The sequence below is a fragment of the Ischnura elegans genome, chromosome 10 (assembly GCF_921293095.1).
Source record: "Ischnura elegans chromosome 10, ioIscEleg1.1, whole genome shotgun sequence".
NCBI classification, from domain to species: Eukaryota; Metazoa; Arthropoda; class Insecta; order Odonata; family Coenagrionidae; genus Ischnura; species Ischnura elegans.
The window spans coordinates 65,812,754-65,834,380 of NC_060255.1; the positions used below are offsets into that span (position 1 = coordinate 65,812,754).

General features: G+C 34.9%; 1 protein-coding gene across 5 annotated transcripts in view; it reads left to right on the forward strand.

Moving 5' to 3' along the window:
* LOC124166723 (neurotrimin) overlaps positions 1-21,627 on the forward strand; it is a 313,058-nt gene that overhangs the window by 282,871 nt on the left and 8,560 nt on the right. Inside the window, exons 5-8 of one of the 5 annotated variants that reach the window (XM_046544386.1) lie at positions 3,806-3,943; positions 6,325-6,474; positions 17,813-17,956; positions 21,299-21,394. In XM_046544386.1, the coding sequence (XP_046400342.1) occupies positions 3,806-3,943; positions 6,325-6,474; positions 17,813-17,956; positions 21,299-21,394 (528 nt within the window). The remainder of the gene's footprint in view (positions 1-3,805; positions 3,944-6,324; positions 6,475-17,812; positions 17,957-21,298; positions 21,395-21,627) is intronic. The other 4 variants (XM_046544381.1, XM_046544382.1, XM_046544383.1 and 1 more) reach the window with 4 other exon arrangements.

The following is a 21,627-nucleotide window of genomic DNA, read 5'->3' on the forward strand; positions in this document are numbered from 1 at the left end:
ACTGACAGCTGAAGCCTTTTGCGTCATGAGGGAAGTCTAGATAGAGAAGGATGGAGATCCGGAATGAACGGCGGATCAGCTACAAGACCATATCGACAGCTATGAAGAATGGGCGGATGAGTAGAAATTATGCATCAATGTCACCAAATATTCCCACATAATATTCTCCAAAAGACCAAGAGCCGGCGAAGGATATCGCACCTATTTCCGCAACAAAACAATCCCAAAATTCCAAACAACCAAATGTTTGGGAGTGTTAATGGATAACAAACTCGCTTGGTCCACCCATATATCATCCGTAGTCCAAAAGCCGCAGTAATCATCACAGTTCTACACCCTCTTCAAAAGAAAAAATTTGCCACTTGGAATCAAGACTAAACTACTGTTAAATAATTCTGAAATCAAGTCCATCCTTACTTACGCGTCTCCTGCTTGTCTTCACGTAGCACCATCTCATCTAAAGAAAATTCAGGTTCTGGAAAGCAAAATTAGACGGCGAATCATCGATGCTCCATGGTTTATTAGTAACAAAAAATTCGGAAAGATCTTTCATTGGCCCCAATTTTAACATCTATGAAAATGGCCTTTTAAAAAATTTGAAAATACCTTTGCCGCTACAAATAATCCTTCATTGAAAAATCTCTGGGACTGCGAACCTCCTATAAAACCAAAATACAGGTTCCCTAAATGTGCCCTTAACCCCACCCATACTCCCAATCCCTAATTATCTCTAGCTATTATGCCATGACTCAATTTAAAATATAATCAAATTATTTTTTGCTGTCTGAAACCAACTAAAAAAGGCGAAACACCAAAAAGAAAGCTATTTTTGGCTGGAAACTGCGGAATACGAAAACAAGAGACAATAGGCTGTCCCAAAAAAACTTTTTTTTTTCAAAATTGTCAACCGGATTTCGATGACCCTCGGGTATACAAGGATAGTTCACGCAAAATCGTATGACAAATTAGGGGTGTTGGTATTTAGGCGCCTCTCGCTAACTAATTATTTAAAATTTTTCGAAAATCTTTTTGACTATTCTTGTATACCCGAGGGTCATCGAAATCTGGTTGACGATTTTGAAATTAAAAAAAATGTTTTCTTGGGACAGCCTAAAGAGACATACGTGCGAGTGGGTGGAGAGAAACTCGTCATCGCCATTAACCTGCTTCAAACGAAAAGTGCCAAGGAGACCACAGCTTCAACGTCTCATCCGACAGACCAAGCATTGCTCTTGAAGTGTCCTTCACACAGCATTCAAGCAAGTCCCGAGTAGTCCCTGAAAATTCTTCGCCACCGCCGAGATTTGAACCCGGACTTGTAAAGACAACGCCCTTGCTACCACAACAACTTGATTCCCCTTCAGAGCTATTAGCATACCTCTTATGATACGACCATCCTATGTTTTGTTGTTTTTAAGTTAAATGAATCATCTCTCATCTGTGGATAAGCTTTTTTCTGGATTCCCAACGGGCTAAAAAACTTCATTTCTGCCGACGTTTCGAGGTCCGACTCGGGGCTCATCCTCAGGGCTTCTGAATTTCGTTTTATTTTATTCGTTTATCTTTTAAATAAAACGACATTCAGTAGCACTGAGTATGAGGTCCTAGTCGGAGCTCGAAACGTCGGCAAAAATGAAGTTTTTAACCCGGTGGGAATCCCGGGAAATGTTTTCCCTCGTATTTCACCTGGGAAGCATCAAATATTATTATTTCATCTCTCACCATCTATCCATTTTATTTGCCCATTTTATCATTCTTTGTCCTCATGATCGTAGCGTTTAATATTTCATTATTGATGTTGATGTTGTTGGGAAGTTGTTGATGATAGGAGAGGAAGGATTGTTGAGGAGAGAAAAGAGGGAGAGTTTCTCGAAGTAGTGAGGCAAAAAGAAAATTTATCTTTAAGAATGTGAAGAGGATTTGGAACAAAACAAACGTCTGACGTTAGATTATGCTACCCTTTGGGAAAGGGTGGCCCTGAAGTAATTCGCAATGAGGCCTAGAACTTGATGCAAACGGTAATTTCACCTGTAGCTGATATAGCCGGGTTGTAACCCCGATCATATTTAAAAAAACAGGCACCAAGCTATACTGATCCCCATTTAAATTCTATTAGCACATTTTCATTTTAGGTGCTGACCACACTAGAAGCACGTGCAATCAACACGCTAGACTCACGGGAAATGTTCATATTTGAAACGTAATATTCCAAATATTTAGGGTGGAATGCCCAATTTTTTAACATCAATCAATAGAGGACAAACAATTTTAGATGCAAGGGTAATTAATGAGTGAAAAACGTAATTATGAGTAAAATATGAGCCGTAGTGGCTAGTAAAATGACCTCTGGATACTAATTACAAGAATTCGAATGCTAATACCTAGTTAAATACTCACGAAACTAACAAGTTTGAATATTTCATTTGTAAATTTTCTGTTTAAGACCAATCAAAAATACCCAGAGAAAGGAAGTGAGCCAATTGCAAGAATCAATATTTAATTTGAACAATGCATTAAAATTGATGTTTTCCTTATAAATTTGCTGGACTTATCGCTGGAATATTGTTAAAATCTATTTAAAATCCAACTTCATTTCTCGGTTAAATCTTAATTTCTGAACTAGCGCTAGAACCAGCAGTGTTCATACCACTTTTCCCTCTTATTTTTTTTCATTCATATTTTTCAGAACTAACACTCTTTGCTTTGTCTTTGTTGAACTTTCATGAAAAAAAACATTCTACTCTAAAGAAGTTTTATCCGAGTGTGTCCGCTTTGTCGATTTCTCTGTGATGATGTACATTTCCGGCATGTTATTCTTGAGATCAAAAGCAATTTCTTTTCTAACAATGACCGATACTACTCTAGGCATAGTGTATTTTATCACCATAAATAAAAAAGTTTACATTTTTTTAATTTCATCATAATTTGAGCCTGATTCCAACTCCGGTTGTCTTAAATGTGAGCAAAGAGCGTCATTTACATCGGAGAGAATATACCACAATTTTAACAAACGCTAAAAATGGTATAAAAATGTTTTTAGTTTGAAGCGATGCTTTTCCCTTACCACAAAATATGCAGCGAAATAAGGAAATTGGAGCTGTTAATCGTGAACAGCTATTAATTGAACAGCCAAAATAAACTTGCGATGGAATGAAAATATTATGAAAGGCAGTGGTCAAAATGATCGCCGACGCCGACATGGAATTTGAAAATTGTTCACGGTAATAGTGTTATAAGTGATTTGTGAAATTATATTAACACCACGGGCAAGAGAAAAAAATGATTATTTCATACATTCATTGTCTCTCAGTAAACGTACGAAATTAACAGTATTAGTTACTTATAACAAGGATAATCGATGGTTATTTGAACAAATATGTTTGAAAAAAATGCATTATATGTTCTAAGTAAAAGCGAAAAAATCAGATTCCGAAAAGATCTTATCTCGTGATATCAAAAATGCAGCAAAAACCAGTGGCGCAATTAATTATACCGGGAAATTAACTAAATCTCTCCTCAAAATTTATGCCCAACATATTTTTTCAAATAACCATCGATGCATGCATAGAATATTTCATCTTCAGGAATAGAAAAAAATCCATTTTTTTAGTGAAATTCTACCCGTTAAGGCCTGAAAAACATTTTTGTTGTAATTTGCGAAAGTATTAGCGAAGAAAATATCGTTTTTTATAATCTATTATCCAATTTCGAAAAAAAAATTGTTAAAAACTACATATTTTAAATCTTTTTTTTCTTTCTTTCCTTTCCAATGGAACTCTCAACGCAACCGCCATCAAAATTGCAGTCCCGCCCATGATATGGATCCAGAATCAGCTCGTTGGGGCTTACGAGGGACAGGAAATGACGTTGGAATGCCATTCAGAAGCCTATCCTAAGTCAATCAACTACTGGACGACCGACAAAGGGGAAATCATTGCTCAGGGTAAGTTCACCACGTGCTTTGATTGCCTCGCTGAATAAGTTCAGACATTGGACACAGGATGGACTCATTAAAGTCCAGCTGATGGACTGTTCAAGTTGATCGATACTTCAACGAATCCTACGGATCAGATTAAACCTTTCCCAAACTAAGCATTTTCCTCGCGTTGTCGTAATTAACTTGTAAAATGATATTCTTGACCTTTCCGGATTTCCTATCGGGCAGTGTGCATGAAATGACGTAATTTCAGCTCTTTAGTTTCTCCTTACACTTCTCTCTCCAACAAATAATTTTTAACGGGACGTGAATGTCCTTCCCCGTCTTTTGATTTTTTTTACATTCATGCATGGTTAGCTGAAGTAAATTTCAAACAACCTGCATTAAATATTTATAAATATAAATAGTTATAAATATTTGTAAAAAAATATTATGTATATGTTATGCATAAAAATTTAATGCATTTTATTTTATAAATTTGCATTCATACAAGCTTAACTGAAATAATTTGAAACAGCCGAATTTATTATTTAAAAGAAATGAAATGCGGAGATAAACTCCAAATATACGGATTCATTTTAAAATGTGAATTTCTTTCCATACATGCCTTAAACGAGATAAATTTAAACACAATCTATATATCGACCGCCACTTTATCATTTTGGCTTAATTTTATTTGTAAATTTAAGATAAAAATATTAAATATGGAGTCAATACAACTGTTTTGCAAAACTAATATCTCCATACCTATCCAAGTTAATTTCAAAATATGATATCCATCTTTGTTTTCCATAAATGGATGATACGCAAATCAATTTTTTTATGAATAAATTTTTCCATGTTCAGCTGAAGTTCATTCAAACTTCCAAACATCGCCAAACAGGTAATTTTAAACACGACATGAAATTCTATACTCAATTGAATTTCTAAATTGAATTCTTTCACGTTCAATTGAAGCCTCTTCAAAACTTTTTTCTGCAATGATTTTAAATTCAATATTAAATGCGAAGAGAATAAAACTCTCCCTGCATAAATATGTTCTCCCTATGAATCGCTGATTTTATTTAATAATTTATTTCTCAATTTGCCTCAAACAGAAAAGTCGAATATGACTTGAATTTCAGTTTACTCAGCTGATTTCATTTTAAAGTACACAATTCTTTTTTTATTTACCTAATACACATAATTACAATACTGTATCCAATGCATGTATGCAATACAGACAATACAATTTTAGGCACCCAACAAATTTTAATAGTACTCCGAGGCATTGAAGGCATTAGCGCAAAACCACCTTAAAAATATTATTGCCTCTTTTAAAAATGCCCTATGATTTTCTTTCTCAATTTGCCTGTAACAGAAAATTTAAACTTGCCATAAATTTCAATTGTCTTTTCAATTCATAAAATTCTTCCCTCTTTAAAATCATTTTAAACCTCTTGCCTATGGAATATGAAAACTTAAATACGATATGAATTTCAACTCTCTTTCCAAAAATAATCCATCCGTGCGCAGCTGATTTCATTTGCAAATACTCAATTCTTTCTTTAATTTCCTGAGGCAGATAATTTTAGCACCCAACAAAATTACAATAGCACAATGAGACAATAAAGGCACGAACGTAAAACCACCTTAAATCACATTATTACCGCTTTTCAAAACGCCCGATGATTTTCTTCCTCAATTTCCCTCGAACAGAAAATTCAAACACGACATGAATTTCAATTGTTTTCTATTTATAAAATTTTCCCTATTAAGTTAATTTTTAAACTTTCTTTATAATAACAACACAACTTAAATATGATGTTAATTTCAATTCTCTTTTCAAAAATAATTCTTCCGTAGGCAGCTGTTTTCCTTTTCAAATAGACGTTTTTTTTCCTGATGTAGATAAGTTTAACACTCAACGAATTGACAAGATTACCATGGGGTAATAATGGCAGTAACGCAAAACCGCCTCATATCACATTTTAGGCGCTTTCCAAAACGCCCTATGATTTTCTTTCTCCATTTCCCTCAAACAGAAAATTCAAACACGACATGTATTTCACTTGTCATTTCAATTCATAAAACTTTCCCCATTTAAGATCATTTTTAAATCTTTTAAATAATATAATAAACGGAAAATATTACTGAATTTCAAATGTCTATTAAAAACTTAGACGTAGTTCATTTCAAACAAGTACACCGTTGATTTTATTTTCATTAAGACAATGTTTTCTTTTTCCTGATAGAGATAATTTTGGATACCTAACGAATTTACAATAGTACCCGCAGTACGCAAAATATCCTAAGCTTTCCAAAACACCCTATGATTTTGAATAGAGGGGCATTTTCATAGCTTGCAATACATGTATATTTTTCTATTTTCTTTGTTATTCTTTCAGGGGATAAATATGAGCCTATACTGCAGGACAACGCTTACAAGGTGTACATGAAGCTGACGATAAGGAGCGTGGGACCATCGGACTTCGGTTCCTACAAGTGCGTTTCGAAGAATTCACTCGGTGACACGGATGGCAGCATCAAACTATACCGTAAGTGTCTGCAATTTGAATTTATTCGCACACATTAATTTGAATAAATTTTCCAAAGGGATTATCTTAACGTTAACTTTGCTCTGACACTGGTTATGTACAATCCTACTGGTGATTTCAGAAAAACGTTTCGATTTTGATGCTATTTTTTTCGTTCAATAAAACGAAAGATTTTCTGAATGAATATTAAATCAATTTAAAATGAAAAGTTTCCATATGCTAGACCTACTTTATCGGTTAAGTTTTGTAAGCGTTGACGTTTTGAGACTTTCATTGACTGACGTAAATAAAAAAAATCGAAAAAGTTCTCATTGAAATGTACTTGTGCTCAACGGCTAAAGGAAGAGTCAACACACTTCATATAAAAGCTGTCCAATCACAAAAGTTAAAGGTTTATGGCTCAGAAAACTATATCAATAAATTCTTTTTGTTGGACCTTTCAAAAATATCCAAATTCGATATGCATTTACATAATGTCAATAAGTGGATAATAACTTCACATTGTTTTCTTTTTCAAAAAAATATCTGGTTTATAGGGTTTTAAATGACAGAAATCTATCTCATATTTATTTAAAAATAAAAATATTTGAGAATTAACTTGTTTTAACATTAAATTCCATCGTGTTAATCTGTGAAACAGCAATTCAAGAGCATGAGCTTCTATTGGAATTGTTTTTCCATAAAATAAAATTATAAAATAGGTTATTCATTCCTCAAACTGAAAAAGTTCAGACAATGTACAAAAATAAAAATAAACTCGTTTCTTGTCCTTTCGCTGTTAAGTTAACAACAAAAAAGGGTTTACTATCAAGGTTATTTCAATATATTAAAATGGAGGCATTCAATGAAACCTTCATATTTTTTAAGGCGTTCCGAATCCGAGTTACATTTTCACTGTTAATGAATTTTTACGCGTTACTTTTTTAGCTTTTTTATATTTATTAAGTAGAAAACCAAACGTGGTATCAGTACAGCATGAACCGAGGTCTAAATTAAATATAACGTACCGTAATTGAAATGTTACCTGCGTAGTAAAGATATCAATATGGAGTTGTACCTCGGTCACAAAGTTGTGTAACGTCTTCTGACTTAGGAAAGTTTTCCAATAAAATGAGTGGCACTACTTATTGTCTTGGACAAAATTTGATCTTTTCCATTGTTGAAAGAAAAATCTGAGGTAACACACATGAAGGGTGAAATAAATTTCGGCGCCTATATTCTAGGAGGTTTTTTACTCTGATGTAAGCGTTTTCTAGAATTTAAGGAAAATCAAGGAGAACGTATAATACAGCACAGTGGAGGACGATATTTTTTTAAGTTTTCTCCGCTTAGCTATTTCATTGTTTGAAAATAAATTAATAAATTTATTACCATGGTTATGCACTATCCTATTGGTGATTTCGGAAAATTTTTCGATGTTGGCGCAGTTTTTTTGGTTCAATATAACGAAAGATTTTCTGCATGAATATTCCTTTAAAATTAAAAGTGTCTATATGCTAGACCTACTTCATTAGTTGAGGTTTAGAAAGCGCTGCTTATGTGTGTGGCCTTGGAATAATATACAGCAATAGAGAAATTCAAATTTAATCCAAGAGTATTACTGGCCCCGCTCAATTTTCTGGAACACTTTTTTGAGCCATAATAAATACATCCAAATGAAAGGCAAAGAGTGTATGATACAAACTAACATTAAATAGATCCACGATAAACCAGGTCTGAAGTACACTAACTGTAATTTACAGTAAGTACGGTACGTAAATGCTACCGATCACGGCGCTCACAGTTGTGCAGTTATAAATTACCATGGCTGCCGAGAAAAAATCTACTTTCATTCTATCATTCACGAGCGTCTAAAAAGTTTTAGTGATACGCAGTGGGTGAAAGGTTTTCTATTTCAGCATCGCCAAAAATGTCCGTTGCATCAATGCTTTGAATGTTTATGTGAGAGCAATGATTAGCATGTTATTCCAGAGTCGTATTCACTTGTGAAACCAATTCTGAGCACTGAACACGACAGCATGAAGTATAAACATCACTGTGCACAGTTTATTCGTAATACTGTTGTTATTCTTCTGTCAATCTGTCTCTCTTTCTATCTCTCACTCTCTCACACACAAATGTCATGCAATAAATATGAAGTGACTGAGTAGTCTTGTAGTCAACGTAGAGTTTTGTATTTAAACGCTACATCTCAGAAAATTATTATCTCCAGCAACACTTACACAATCACTGATTTCATACTTTCCTTCCCCATGTCTTAATTTCACAAAAACCTTTGCCAGATCCGTATTACACGGTCGAATTTTATATTATTTGTTCCATACACACTGAACGACAATTAATATAATATCTATGAGGACTTTTAAAGCGGCTTTGAAGGCACATTCTAGTATTTCGTGAGCACTCATTGGTTGCTTACTAATGCTGGAAGGTGGTAGGGTAGTGTCACAGCTTTCTTTGGACAAGACAGGAAGGTCATACGGCGTTTTTCAAAGGGGAATCTTATGTAGGAGATTGAATAAATTTTACTTAATTAATTTACCACGCCAGGATGTTGAATGTTCTTCATAAATTCCATTTTAGTTTTCGAAAGCTGTAGTAATTTATTTGACTTTATTTAGAGTTCCTTAATGACGTAGGACAACAATATCATGACAATTTACGAACTTCTTCAAACGGAGGAGGTATCTATCGGTCATCACCGCGTTAATGACGCCGGTAAAATGGGTTTACTATTGGAATTTCGACGCTCATTTTTTTAACTCGACGGTTGGTAATTCCGAAGGGACTGCATAGAGGATTCTATCCCATAGAAGGCTGATTTCTGCTACCGCTTCGGTCACATTTTAATAGGTTTTCAAAAATGTCCACTTGGTGATTGCAATCCTATCCACTTTTTTCCGATATTTTGCATTATACTGTTTGTAATTGCGAGAATTAACGTTAAAAAGTAATGAATTTGATAGATCACATCATCATGTGCATGAATTTTTGTCAATACCCCTAATTTTTCCTTATTTCCCCGTGAAACTCGGATCATTTTGTCCGACAGCGCTGCTAGTGGCGGCTTTTGTAAACCGATTTAAATCCGCGAGACAACACATTTAGAGGCCGACTTCAGGATCCTCTTTCGTAATAATCGCGGATAATTCTTTCGTTGGAGGTAGTTCCTAAATTATGATAGGAGATCGCTGTCCCATGTCATCAAAAGGACTTGAAATCAAATTCACTTTATAATTGGCTCTTTCGAAAACTAGCCTTCGTAAGACTGGAGGAGGTGACCGACAGCCAGGGTCATGCCCCATGAGGTAAAGGTAAAGAGAGAAGGGTGGAAAGAAAGGCGTTGGTATTAGCCTACTTTTAACGAAAGGCGCCAAGGGGACCACGGCTTAACGTCCGATCCGACGGACAGAGTGCTGCACTTCAAGTGTCCTCCACAAAGCACTCAAGCAGGGATCGGGCAGAGTCTAAAAAATCTCTACCACCGCTGGGATTTGAACCCGAATCGTCACGGTGGGAAGCCACGATACAAACCCGATCCTTTTCGGTAACTTCCCTATATCATTAGCGAATAAATAGATTAATCAGTTGGTTTTAACGTCCATCGTATTTTTTCATTTCTTTAAAGAACTACTTATGAGTAAATAGCGTTGCGCTTGCCAATAATAATAATAATATCTTTATTTTAATTTTTAAAAATTGTTTTAATTTTATTTACGGTTCAAAAATGAATTAAGGTTCATGGAAAAAAGTTGCCTTTTGTTATTTTATTTTGTGCAGCACTCTGTATTTATGTGTGGTGCGTTACTCTTATCCAAACCGTCGCGTCGCCTGGAGTCAACTAAGATGGTGTAAAATGTAATCTTTTCCCCGAAGAAATCTACTGTGAATAACATCAAAAGGTTTTTAATAGTATGATTTCTGAGAGTAACTATGTGAAATTGTTAACGTAAAAAATTTCAAAAATAGTAAATAATGTTTTGTATTATTTGTAAAGATCAAATGTAAACAAGGCACAGAAGGAAAAAAAAACGTTTCCCACGTAAACACACATGAATTACATTTTTTCGCTATTTATTTTTTCTTTTACTTCTAAGTTAGTCAGTTTTCAATCGGTTTTAAAATATTTCCTGAGAACAAAATGCACGATTTCACAATATAATCAAAGTGTTATCATGCATAAAAAGTATAGCATATAAGCTGTTATTCTTCAATATTTTTTGATTTAAAAATTACACATATTCATATGCCTTGCTTCATCGTTTCCGAATTTCCCTGGAGTTCCAGACAGAACCAAGTAGAGCATGGATTTTGCGCACCGACAGCATTAGCGTAGCGGCAAATTTTGGAACTAATCTACATATTTAATGTTTAATTGTTGAAAATTCTAGAGCTATGATCGGATAGAAATGCAACAATTTAAAACAAGCACTGTTGTTCGAGAATTGACCTTTCTTTAAAATTTCAAAAACCTATCATACCGGAAGCTAGTTTCAAATCGATTGCAGTATTCCACCGTAACACACAGACACCAAGTAAAAGACAAAACAGTACAAAAAATCGAAAACTGTTACTTTAGGACGTGGGGAAATATTGACAAGCAGTTTTTTTTGCTTACATAATGGGGTGAGGCATCAAATATTGGCTAAAAATGTTTGATCCCTCCCTCCATTACCCACTGCTTGAGGCTTACCTATTGCTTGAATGAAAAATATACTTGATACAAATATCGAATAGGAATTTTCAATAAGCCTACCTTTTAGCGTTAATGAAATGAAAAACTTTGTTGTGTTCCACCAATCAAAATCCAAAGACAAATATATATTTCAGGTAGTTTCGACACAGCGGCGTCATCCTCAGGAACTTTGCTTATTTTAGTTTTTTTAAACTTATCGTCTACTTAAATCTTATTTCCTGCTTGGGTTTTCTACAGTATGTAATTTAACGATGCTCTTCAGAGAGACACTTACATAAATGCTCACGTTTTTAAGCAATGGATATGGGATTTGTCTCTCTTCCTATAGACCTACTTAGGTGATTATATTTCTCCAGCACGATAGACTATTGGGGAGAAATGTTAAGTCTCTGACGTTAAAAATCGTGTTAGAGCTTTGTATATAGTTTATGAAATAAACGATTTAACACGAATCAAATATGAATATTGATCAAATGCTTAGGCGTACATTTTTACATATATGAGCGAAATATTGTGCATGTTCGGGTGTTATGCTGTTCAAAAGCAGTGTTCAATGATTATATCTTCGGAATACGCAGCCTGAAGTTTACCATTCATATATCTACGTATTCGTCAAAACTATCATGAGCATATCCTGAATCCTAGCTTTATGGATGGAACTTAATGTCAAAGTTCATTTTTGTGAAGAAATTATCGCAATTTTGTTTCCAACACGAAGTTGGTTCGACCGGTGGGATTATTGTATATCCTGGTGGGAATACCATTGGTAAGCCAGTGGCTAATGAATTTCCAATGTCCATTCTATCTACGAAACTTTTATGTTATGCCTTTTTTTTCGTTACCAGGAATAAAATTATTTTTCAGATAAGGTCCTCTTTGCTACCCTTAAATTCACTTTCCAATTGTCTTTTGGGATTTCAATAATAAGAAAACAATTTCAAAATATCCCGTAACGTAGAAAACCGATAACACGCCATTATTTTCTTATTTTATCGGAGGTTTGGTCCGTTTTTCATATTTATCAAGTAAAATTTATTTTTTCTACTTTCCTTTCCTTTTACAATTTTATCCAACTTCAAAGCTTTTACGGATTATAGTTATATGTATCTATGTACGCGTATGAAGATATGTGCTCATTTAATGCATTTCATTATCACGTTTTAATATACTCGCTTTCTTGTTTATCCTTCCGGGGAAACTCTTGCAACTGAAATTTCGATCCCTTCCTTATTAATTAGAGCGCTGAAATTTTCGGGATAACTCAGAACTGGATGAAGATGAAATTTTCTTACGCTTTTACCATGATTGGAGGGGTACCTCGAGTAATATTCCGATGTAAAAATTAAATATGGAGTTCAAAAAATGGCCACTTAATCCAATGAAAGCGCTGGAATCACAGTAGGTGCAATAAAGTATATGTTGGCAAAGTATAAAGTGCCTGTGTATTTTTTTGTCGTTTATCTTCAACAAATGCCGGCGACTTACCATTCCTTTCATGAATTGCTCTGAAAATTGTATATTATTTTATAAACAACAGTCATCTTCCTCTACCATTCTGAAGAAGGTAGATTTTTATACCTTTGCCAACATTTTTTATTGTCCTATTCCTACTCGAACATTATTATGTGACACCTTTTTACTACAAACTCAGCCCAGATATACAAATACTTTCCAGTGACTTTGACATAATATAACTTGCCTTAAGAAATTACTATCTACCTTTACTGCTTACAAAAACAATTCATTAATACAGATTTTTTAAATGCCTACAACCTCGTCGATAGAAATTATGATTATCATATTAAATATAAATTATATCCTACCTCACCTGGTGAAACTCTGCACCTAATTACCATTATAATTAAAAAATGCTGTATATACACAATGCGGAACCGTTAGCAAATCCAACATAATTTCTTATAAGTCAATGAATCCAAATTTAAAGGACAAAATTTTTAAAACACCTGCAATAAAAATGAATCAAAACATTATGTTTCACAAAATTTTATTTTCCTGGAGAAATCTTCGGCGTTTGTAATTTTTTATCAAAAATAATGAGCCAATCTCCGAGAAAAGGAGCAAACATTATTACGATGGTAAGATTATAAACATAAGCTAAATCAGAACTGTTGAAAAATACAAATATTTCTGTACAAGTGTCTCGCCGTAAAAGATTTCCAAAATCTTCCAAAAATTTCACTTGCATAGGAAAAGATTGAACCCGTTACGTGGATATGCCTACCAGTTTGAAATATTCTAATAGTGTAATCCATATGCTTAAAGTTGTCCATTACTTTTCATTTTAAAGATATGTGCAAATTTGTATACAAGTATGGCTGGATTTGTATTTATGTATCTTTATGCCTATCTTTGCACAGTAATATGATTGGGTTATCGTTTTACAAAATAGTTGATAGATTCAAGCTACTTCACATTTTCAGCTCCATTACTCGATTAGTCTATCCCGCTATTCTAGAGAAACTTTTGATTTTCATTCAGTAGGTATTCTTAACATTCGTTATAACCTAATAATATCACCAAAAACATCTGAATTTATTGTAATCAGTTGGTATTTTTTGTATTTTTAGATGCGCTTTCATCATTTATCTCTGAATCGTAAACGATTAACGTAACTTTTTTGTAAGAAAATACTTTGCGTGAAGATATCGCGAGCTGGAGTAGTCCATTGAAGTTTTCACATTCCATCCATTATCCGTACATCATACTCTTGAGAGCGTCAGGAAGTTCCTATTTTACCTCGTTAAGGAGTTGTTGACTTGTGTTATTCAATTGTTAATCGGGTCACTGACTCAATGATCAGTTAATCATTTGCTTCATTATTTCGTCCTTCAATGAATGCAATTTGACTCCCCGTGATCTCCAAAGATAATGAATCACTTCGCTCCATTAAACTTAATTATGTATACAATGATTAAGCGAAACTGTTGTGGTTCTTTTTTCTCCCATTTGGACAGGTGGAAATTTTTTTCAACCCTCCGAATGATTTATGGCGACGGAAACACGTCGCGGAAAACAAAGAGTGAAAGAAAGCGGTGGAATAGTAAAGGGTATTTTTTTGGCCACGTATTAGAAAAAGCAATTAATCATTCGCCCTCAAGGGCTTACAATATGGATGGGGATCATGGCGCCTATTACTTTGGAAAGGAAAGGAATCAAGATCAACTACCGAGGCTTTCAGTTATCACGGCAGATTTCGTTTCTCTTTTCTTGGGTACGTAATCCAATGAGGAACGGCCTATGACGGTACTTTCGTTTGCAGAAATCTTGCAACAAATCGAGTCGCAGCTCTTATGCTAGATTTTCGATTGTTTATGGCAATTCTATGAAATTAATATATGTTTGGCGATCCTTTTTATTCATTGAACGAGGTTCAGGAGTTCGTTGAATTGTTGTAGGAATATTTAAACAATATCGTTTCCTCCAGATATACTTTTTACCGTTATTATGAAATCTCTAAAAATACTTTTTTATTGCGGCTGTTTTATTTCTTTCGCTATTTTCCTCCCTTTCTCTGGTCGCAATCTCAAGTTACTCAATTAGCTTTGATTGAAAATTATAGCTAAGATTAGAAAATTAGTTTTAATCGTTTAAATTAAGATTGCGTAATTTAATACGTAACTAATATATAAAAATACATGCAAGAAAAAAATCCATCGAATGGAAGAGTTTCATGAAATGCTAGTTCTTAAAATACGCCATAAATCATAGCCTTCGTTAGCGATTTATCTCGTCATTATCATCGGACCAAATACGATTTTATGATGAGATGGTGTATAAGAATAAAAAAATTAATTTTCCCGTAGCTGTTTTAATCCTATTCCCATTTTAACTCTCGGCCGAGCATTCTATGAGCGAGGGCATGACTACAAAATCAACTGTAGACCCAGCGACGCTAGCATCACCGTATGCAACACTTAAATTTCATATCTGCGCAAATTTAATAAAAATACGTATCAAGCTAGGACCTTTTAGTGAGAACAGATTTTTTTCCATTTTCTAAAGCTCTATTGCCTACATTTTTTAACCACCGACATTTTCATTAACCTTATGCTCTATTTAATTCCTAGTATCATTAGCCTCTCGTTAGTTTATTCGGTTTAATATCACTCGTTACAATGGAAAATATTTTTTTCATTCGCAACAGCAGCAACTACAGCAACCTTAATTACCTTATTCCTTACGTTCAGTATTATATCAAATCAAGACTATTACACTCATGGCACCGTTAATAATCAACACCTCACAATTATTATAAAGTATTTATGTAGTGTATTATTGTAGGTTTTCAAATCGACATGTGCTATAAATATTATGCTTAACAGGTTTTAATATAACTCCGTGTACAAGCCCATTGACAGATGTATGATCCTTTTTAAAAATACATCACATAGCCAAGTAGTTGCTGGCCCCAAAAAGAATAATATCACGTAGAAGCTTCAATGCTATAGATTTCATACGATATAGAAAGAGAGACAGTGACATAAAGGCTAAAGTGGTAATTCTCACTGTGCTAATATCCCTTAGCTTCTCTTGGGTGAATGAATTTTTTAAATTAATAGCCAACTTTTCAGTTGAAATATTGCTGCATTTAGAGCTACAACTGAAAAACCAATGAAATGGATTTATCAACGTTAATAGGCAACTATAAGGAAGGTAAAATAGCAATTGGTATGACTATATCATTTTTCTACTCTTGAGATGATTAGTTGATAAATCCCGTATAGAGGCGGCCACAACGGAAGTAAACTTGCGAGTTATTTCACCAATGTGTAAGTATCCATAATAAAAAGCAAGAAAGAAAAACTTTTACACATTCAACATGGCAGCCATTTTTTGTGGATGATCATGCGCATCTACTGGTTGCGAGTGTACAATTAGTAGCCATCCTAAAGCTAGGTACATCTGATACTTTTAGTTTTGACTAATGGCTAGCTAATAATAGAAATAATAGTAATAATGAATAATAGACATTATAATAGAAAACAAAAGTTAGCAGTATATCGTCCTTATAGAGCAATGAGAGTGAAATTCCAATACCTATATGTCAATGAGATATCTGCGTTCGGAGAAAAAAATTGTCGCGGACCCTAATCAAATTATTGCAAAACTTAGTGTGGATTTTAGTCGATTTCAAATGAACGGGAAAATTACCGTGAAATGTTCGGAACTCGAAGTTCGCACTCACCTATTCCATTGCGCTTTGCATCCATTTTTTGTTAACTAAAGCCGTGAAACATTGAGGAAGAAAACTTCGTATGAAAGATAACGGGGATATAATGAAAATATTTTCCAAAATTATGTCACATGAATTGCGTATCCAGAGGAGGCTCCCAGACAACCGTTGAAGTCTCCGAAAGACTATTAGGCTGAATTAATTATTTCGTGTAGTTTTCCACACACTACAAGAGTCTGCAGGGATGAAAAGTACTCAAAATTAAACTTTTTGTCTCCCATAGAAGAGTCAATAAACCTTATGACGGTGGTTTGCCTAATACCGCAGGATATTGACGAGGCGCTTCGAGGACATGTTACTGTGGATTACATTACATGTTACTGGGGTGGTTTATGGACATAAAATAGACACACCTAATGAAACGTCAATTTTTCTACAATCCGAAATTACCAATGGTGAATAACCTCTATATAGTCTGGTCGTCGGAGGCCGTCGGCCGTGGGCGTATACGGAAAACAGTTATTTTCGAAATTTTGAATATTTTGAGGGGGAAGTAGGCGGAAAATCGAGGTTTACGGAGTTTAACTTCAAATCATTTTTTGGTTCCCCACATCTCTGAAAATTTTAAACTCTCCAACTCTTTTGGAAGTGGCCGGGATTTAGTATAAATCAGTCGATCAGTCACCGAATGGGATTTATATATTACGGACACTTTTTCCTGTTATTTTCGAAGTATAATAATGATATCTAATGATAAATGTATTTCAACGCTGTTAATACCACCAGTGTCCTAAAGCTTAAATTTTTCTGAAAAAAACGTCTACGGACATTAAGCAATTATACTTAAACTTCACCATAAACAGTTTCGCCCGCCTTCCAGCTGGCTACTTCAGGTCTTGAAAAATGAAACAACGTGTCAAAAACTCGAAGAGAATACGATATAAACCAGTAGGTGTAGTCAACCTGCATACCACCTGAGCACCCCTTAAGCAATTACAACTGCGGTCGTTTCGGTAAAAAAGCAGCGATGAGTACAAATTTCACCATTATTCAAATTGAATTTATTGCTTATTTAATGCAATTCATGGTTTCCCGATGCGTGAGAATTGACGAATATTTATCAATAGGTTTGCTATGGAGGCTTCCTCGGTATTTTCTTCGGGTTTTTGCCGCGTTGATTTTTTTGGCAGTAGTTTCGCCCGGCTCCCAACTGGCATTTCCAGGTCCTCAAAAATGAAACAATGTGGAAAAAAAACCCGAGGAGAATACGGTATTTACCCGTAGGTATAGTTAACCCGCATACCACCCGAGCACCCTACAACAGAATCAACTTTCTAGCCTCGTGCCTTGGTCACAGCCTCCTAAATACTACGCGTCTCCAAACTTTCTCCCGCTCGTAATGACTTTCATATGAGCTTCCATTTTGGTGTTTATTTGTGTCGTTGCAGAGATACCGCACCCCTCGACGCCGGCGCGGTTGCCAGCCACCACGGCGCAACCCAGCCCGGACACGGAGGGTGGCTTAGGGGTCGCAGGAGCAAGTTCGGGTAGTGGTGGAGGAAAAGGCGCGGCAACAGGTGAACAAGGCCCTAGTGAGTGCCGCACCCGAGTTGCTTTTCATTGACAAGGAGGGGGAGGAAAATTTTATACCATTATACATACGCATTTATGGGGAAAATATCATATCTGTCTCATCGCATAGCTTTCGTATCACATACAAAAAATAGGGCCATATTTATAGTCTTTGCCTGGGTGTTTAGGGCCCTTTTACGACAACACTAAATTTTATGATCGCTTTAAGCCTCTTCTAGATCCCTAGCAGTTCCCTAAACCGGTCAGGGAATGAATACTCATCAATATTTTATCATATATAGTCTTCTTGTTATCGACCTCTTCATTTATAAATCAGCCGAGATAGCGAGTATTGGTCAAAATAAATTAAAAACAACTCTTTTAAGCCAAAGTTTCGCAATATAAAATGTATTCCACCCCCAGGCCCACAAAATAAGAAACAATTGAATGGTGGTTTTTTAAGTAATTGATCCCTCCACACAATGATGTCTTTCTAACTGATCTTTGGAACCATGTTGTTCTTCATTTGTTTTCAAGTTTTGTCATGATTTTTTTTCTAATATAACTATGTATTCCAACTTATGACTGCAGTGGTCTTTTCTTATTTTAACATATTAATTAAGTAATACATTATTGATTTCAGTAAATCTTTTGGCAGCGTATGTTGTCTCCCTAAAATGAAATATGTAGACTGTGAAACGGCAGGAATCATTGCTACACGGCTCGCACAATTTTGCGCCCTTGTTGCATATTCTCGAGGATATGGCTTCCTTTGTCTCTCCCTCTAAAAACAAATCAACAATTTTTCTCTCCTCCATCAACTGCCAAAATGCCAGAGCCACAACCAGTATATGAAAAAATAATCCACACTAAATGTACCAAATTTAATTTCTCTAGCTTAACATTTGAGAGAGAAAAGAACAAAATGAATACAGAAAGACTGACTGGCACACCACAAAATTAATACGAAGAGACTCGCATTCACGTTTGCAGCAACTTCTTCCATTGCTAGGCTCTGAAAAGAGTGCAAAATGGGTTATATTGCCATTGTTATGTCAAATTGTAGTATCGCAGGTTGTACTAATCTCAGAGTTTTACTAGTACTCTCTGTCGATAAAATCTCCAAAACTAAGGTCCGTGGGATGCTTAAATAAGAACAGATATCTCTAAAAATTTCATTTTCTTTCAAACTGAAAAATTTGAACAAGGTGGTTCATGGTGCACTTGAGTACCTTCCCTAGCCGGAGACCGGATATATGCGATTGTGTCATTAATGATTGTAGATTTGATCTTTAGCTTAAATTCTCAAGTTTAAATGATTATTTAAATAAATACTAGGCAGAGTACATTTGACAAGTATATGGGGATTTTCAGGGGTCCAAAAGCAGCTGAGATGCATCATTTATATACTTTTTCATCGTCAGAGACCTCTAGAAATGGGATTACCAGCCTCCAGGCAACGATTTGAAATATGGCCCTCTCCGTCTTCTGCAAATTTTAGCTATCACCTTTTCGAGAGAACTGCTTTCCACAACAGCAATTTAATCATCCCTGCAAAACCTTAACACCCCTTCAAGTCTTTTTGCTTTGTAAATGTTTTCATCGCTACGCCACTATCTAGTATTTTACTTATAGCTTTTGCTGCTCCTTTAAAAAAACCGCTTTCGTAAGATAGTCCAGTAACATTTGAAAACATTTTTACTGTAAAGATTATTAGTAGTGTAATGTTCTCATGGTGGACCAATATCAGAACACTTCCTTCCCTGTTTTCACTCTTAATCTTTTGACTTAAAAGTCTGCTTAAATTATGACTGAACCATGATACTCATATTTTTTAAATATACTTTTTATTAATCTATCTTTTAACTTTATATTTATCCATATTTCTTCTATCATTCCATTTTTTTAGCTATACATGTTAACTGTACTTAATCCTTAAAAATTGTGCTTAAACACATAATTGCAAAAAATTGCTTATTTATCCGAATGGTAATCAATAATATAGTAAATATTCCACATTTCACTCTACACTGCCACAAATCTATACTTTCAGCTTTCACCCAAAGATTTTATATAGGTACATAATATTCACTTCTAAGAATATTGTAACATTTAATTTGACTGCAATGACATTATGACAATAATGAATATTTCCTTAAAAAATAATTAATTTCTCGATACAAGTTTTCAATTAACAATTTCGTCCTTTGATTTATATAATGTGAGGGTTCATTACTTATCAAAAATTTTACAATCTTATCATCCTTGGTGTAACAGCAAACAGGTGTCTCCAGACCCAAGGGCAATTTGTTGCACAACCAGAATTGTGAGAGCTGATCTCGCACACAAGGCATAGGTACCCATGTTGCGATGACATCTTGTCACCTCATACATGGGTTGCAGAATTAACAAGGACTAACTATAATGTCTAGGATAACAGCATGTCAGCCACTGCTCATCACTGCCAAATTCAACTGAAACAGCATTTCATGCTAGTTGTGTGGATAGCAAATAACAAAAGGTTTCAGAGTGAGAGATCTCGAACAACAATTGGGAATGACTATGATGAGGTGTAGCTTAGAATAAAATCACAGTTAATTCATTACAAGACTTCCAATTTCTATTATGTACTTCACAGAGAAAGGAAATTAGCCAGTAATTTGTGCTATTTAAACTTAACAAATAAAAATGTTCCTGGCTTCATAGTTTCTGCATTTCTTCACTATTTTTAGTATTCTTGGTGTTATTTACCATTTTTTCCATGATTTTGGTTATATTTCGAACTTGACTACCACATTAAAAACAACAAGCAATGATGAGATCACAAAACTTGCAATCTAGGAGCCCTACCAATTATCTAGACATTATTAACATTGTGAATGCCATTCTAGAAATATTAAATATCTAGGAAATAATCGGATTTGTTTCAAAATGTTTTCTGAAGCATAGACATGTTGAATGCTTTCTGTATCTAACATTTTTATTTATCAAATACGGGACAAACTACTTGAGCTCCTTAAAATACATACAAATATCTTGATCTCCTCATTTTTTTTCCGGGAGGGATGCAACCCATATGCCATTGCTTCCTAAATGACCACTCGAAATGGACACCATGACTTCAATGGAGTAGATGAGATCTCCATATCCTGATGTAGTTCCAATGGCGAGGGTCACACTCAAACTCTAAGCAATCATCTCCTCATACTGATAGCATCTCAGCCCATGCACATAAAATGAACCATTTCCACCTTCCCTATTTGAGGTCAAACATTTGGACGTAACAATGACACGTGCGCTCACACACAAAGCATATCTTTTTCCCTTCTCCCCTCCCCCGCTAAAGTTGTCTCTCTCCACAGAGAAGAAGCTCAAAGGGGCCAAAAAGGAGAGGAACCACTCGCACGAGACCAACGAGATCATGGACGATTCTGAGACGGAAGTGATGAGGGAGAGAGGTAAGGAGGTCTCCCACAAACGAAATAAAAAACAAATGAAGGGAGAAACGCAAAGGCAAAATGGGTTCAACGGCCTTTTTGATTTTTACATGAAGTTGTGTGCAAAGGCAGAAGTTTTTCTTTCTTTTATTTACATATTAGCTTAATTTTTTTCTTCTCTATAATTTTGGTGATATTCATGCCTTGTTTCTTGACTCATGCTTTTCTATACTCTTCACATGCTGCAGGTATTC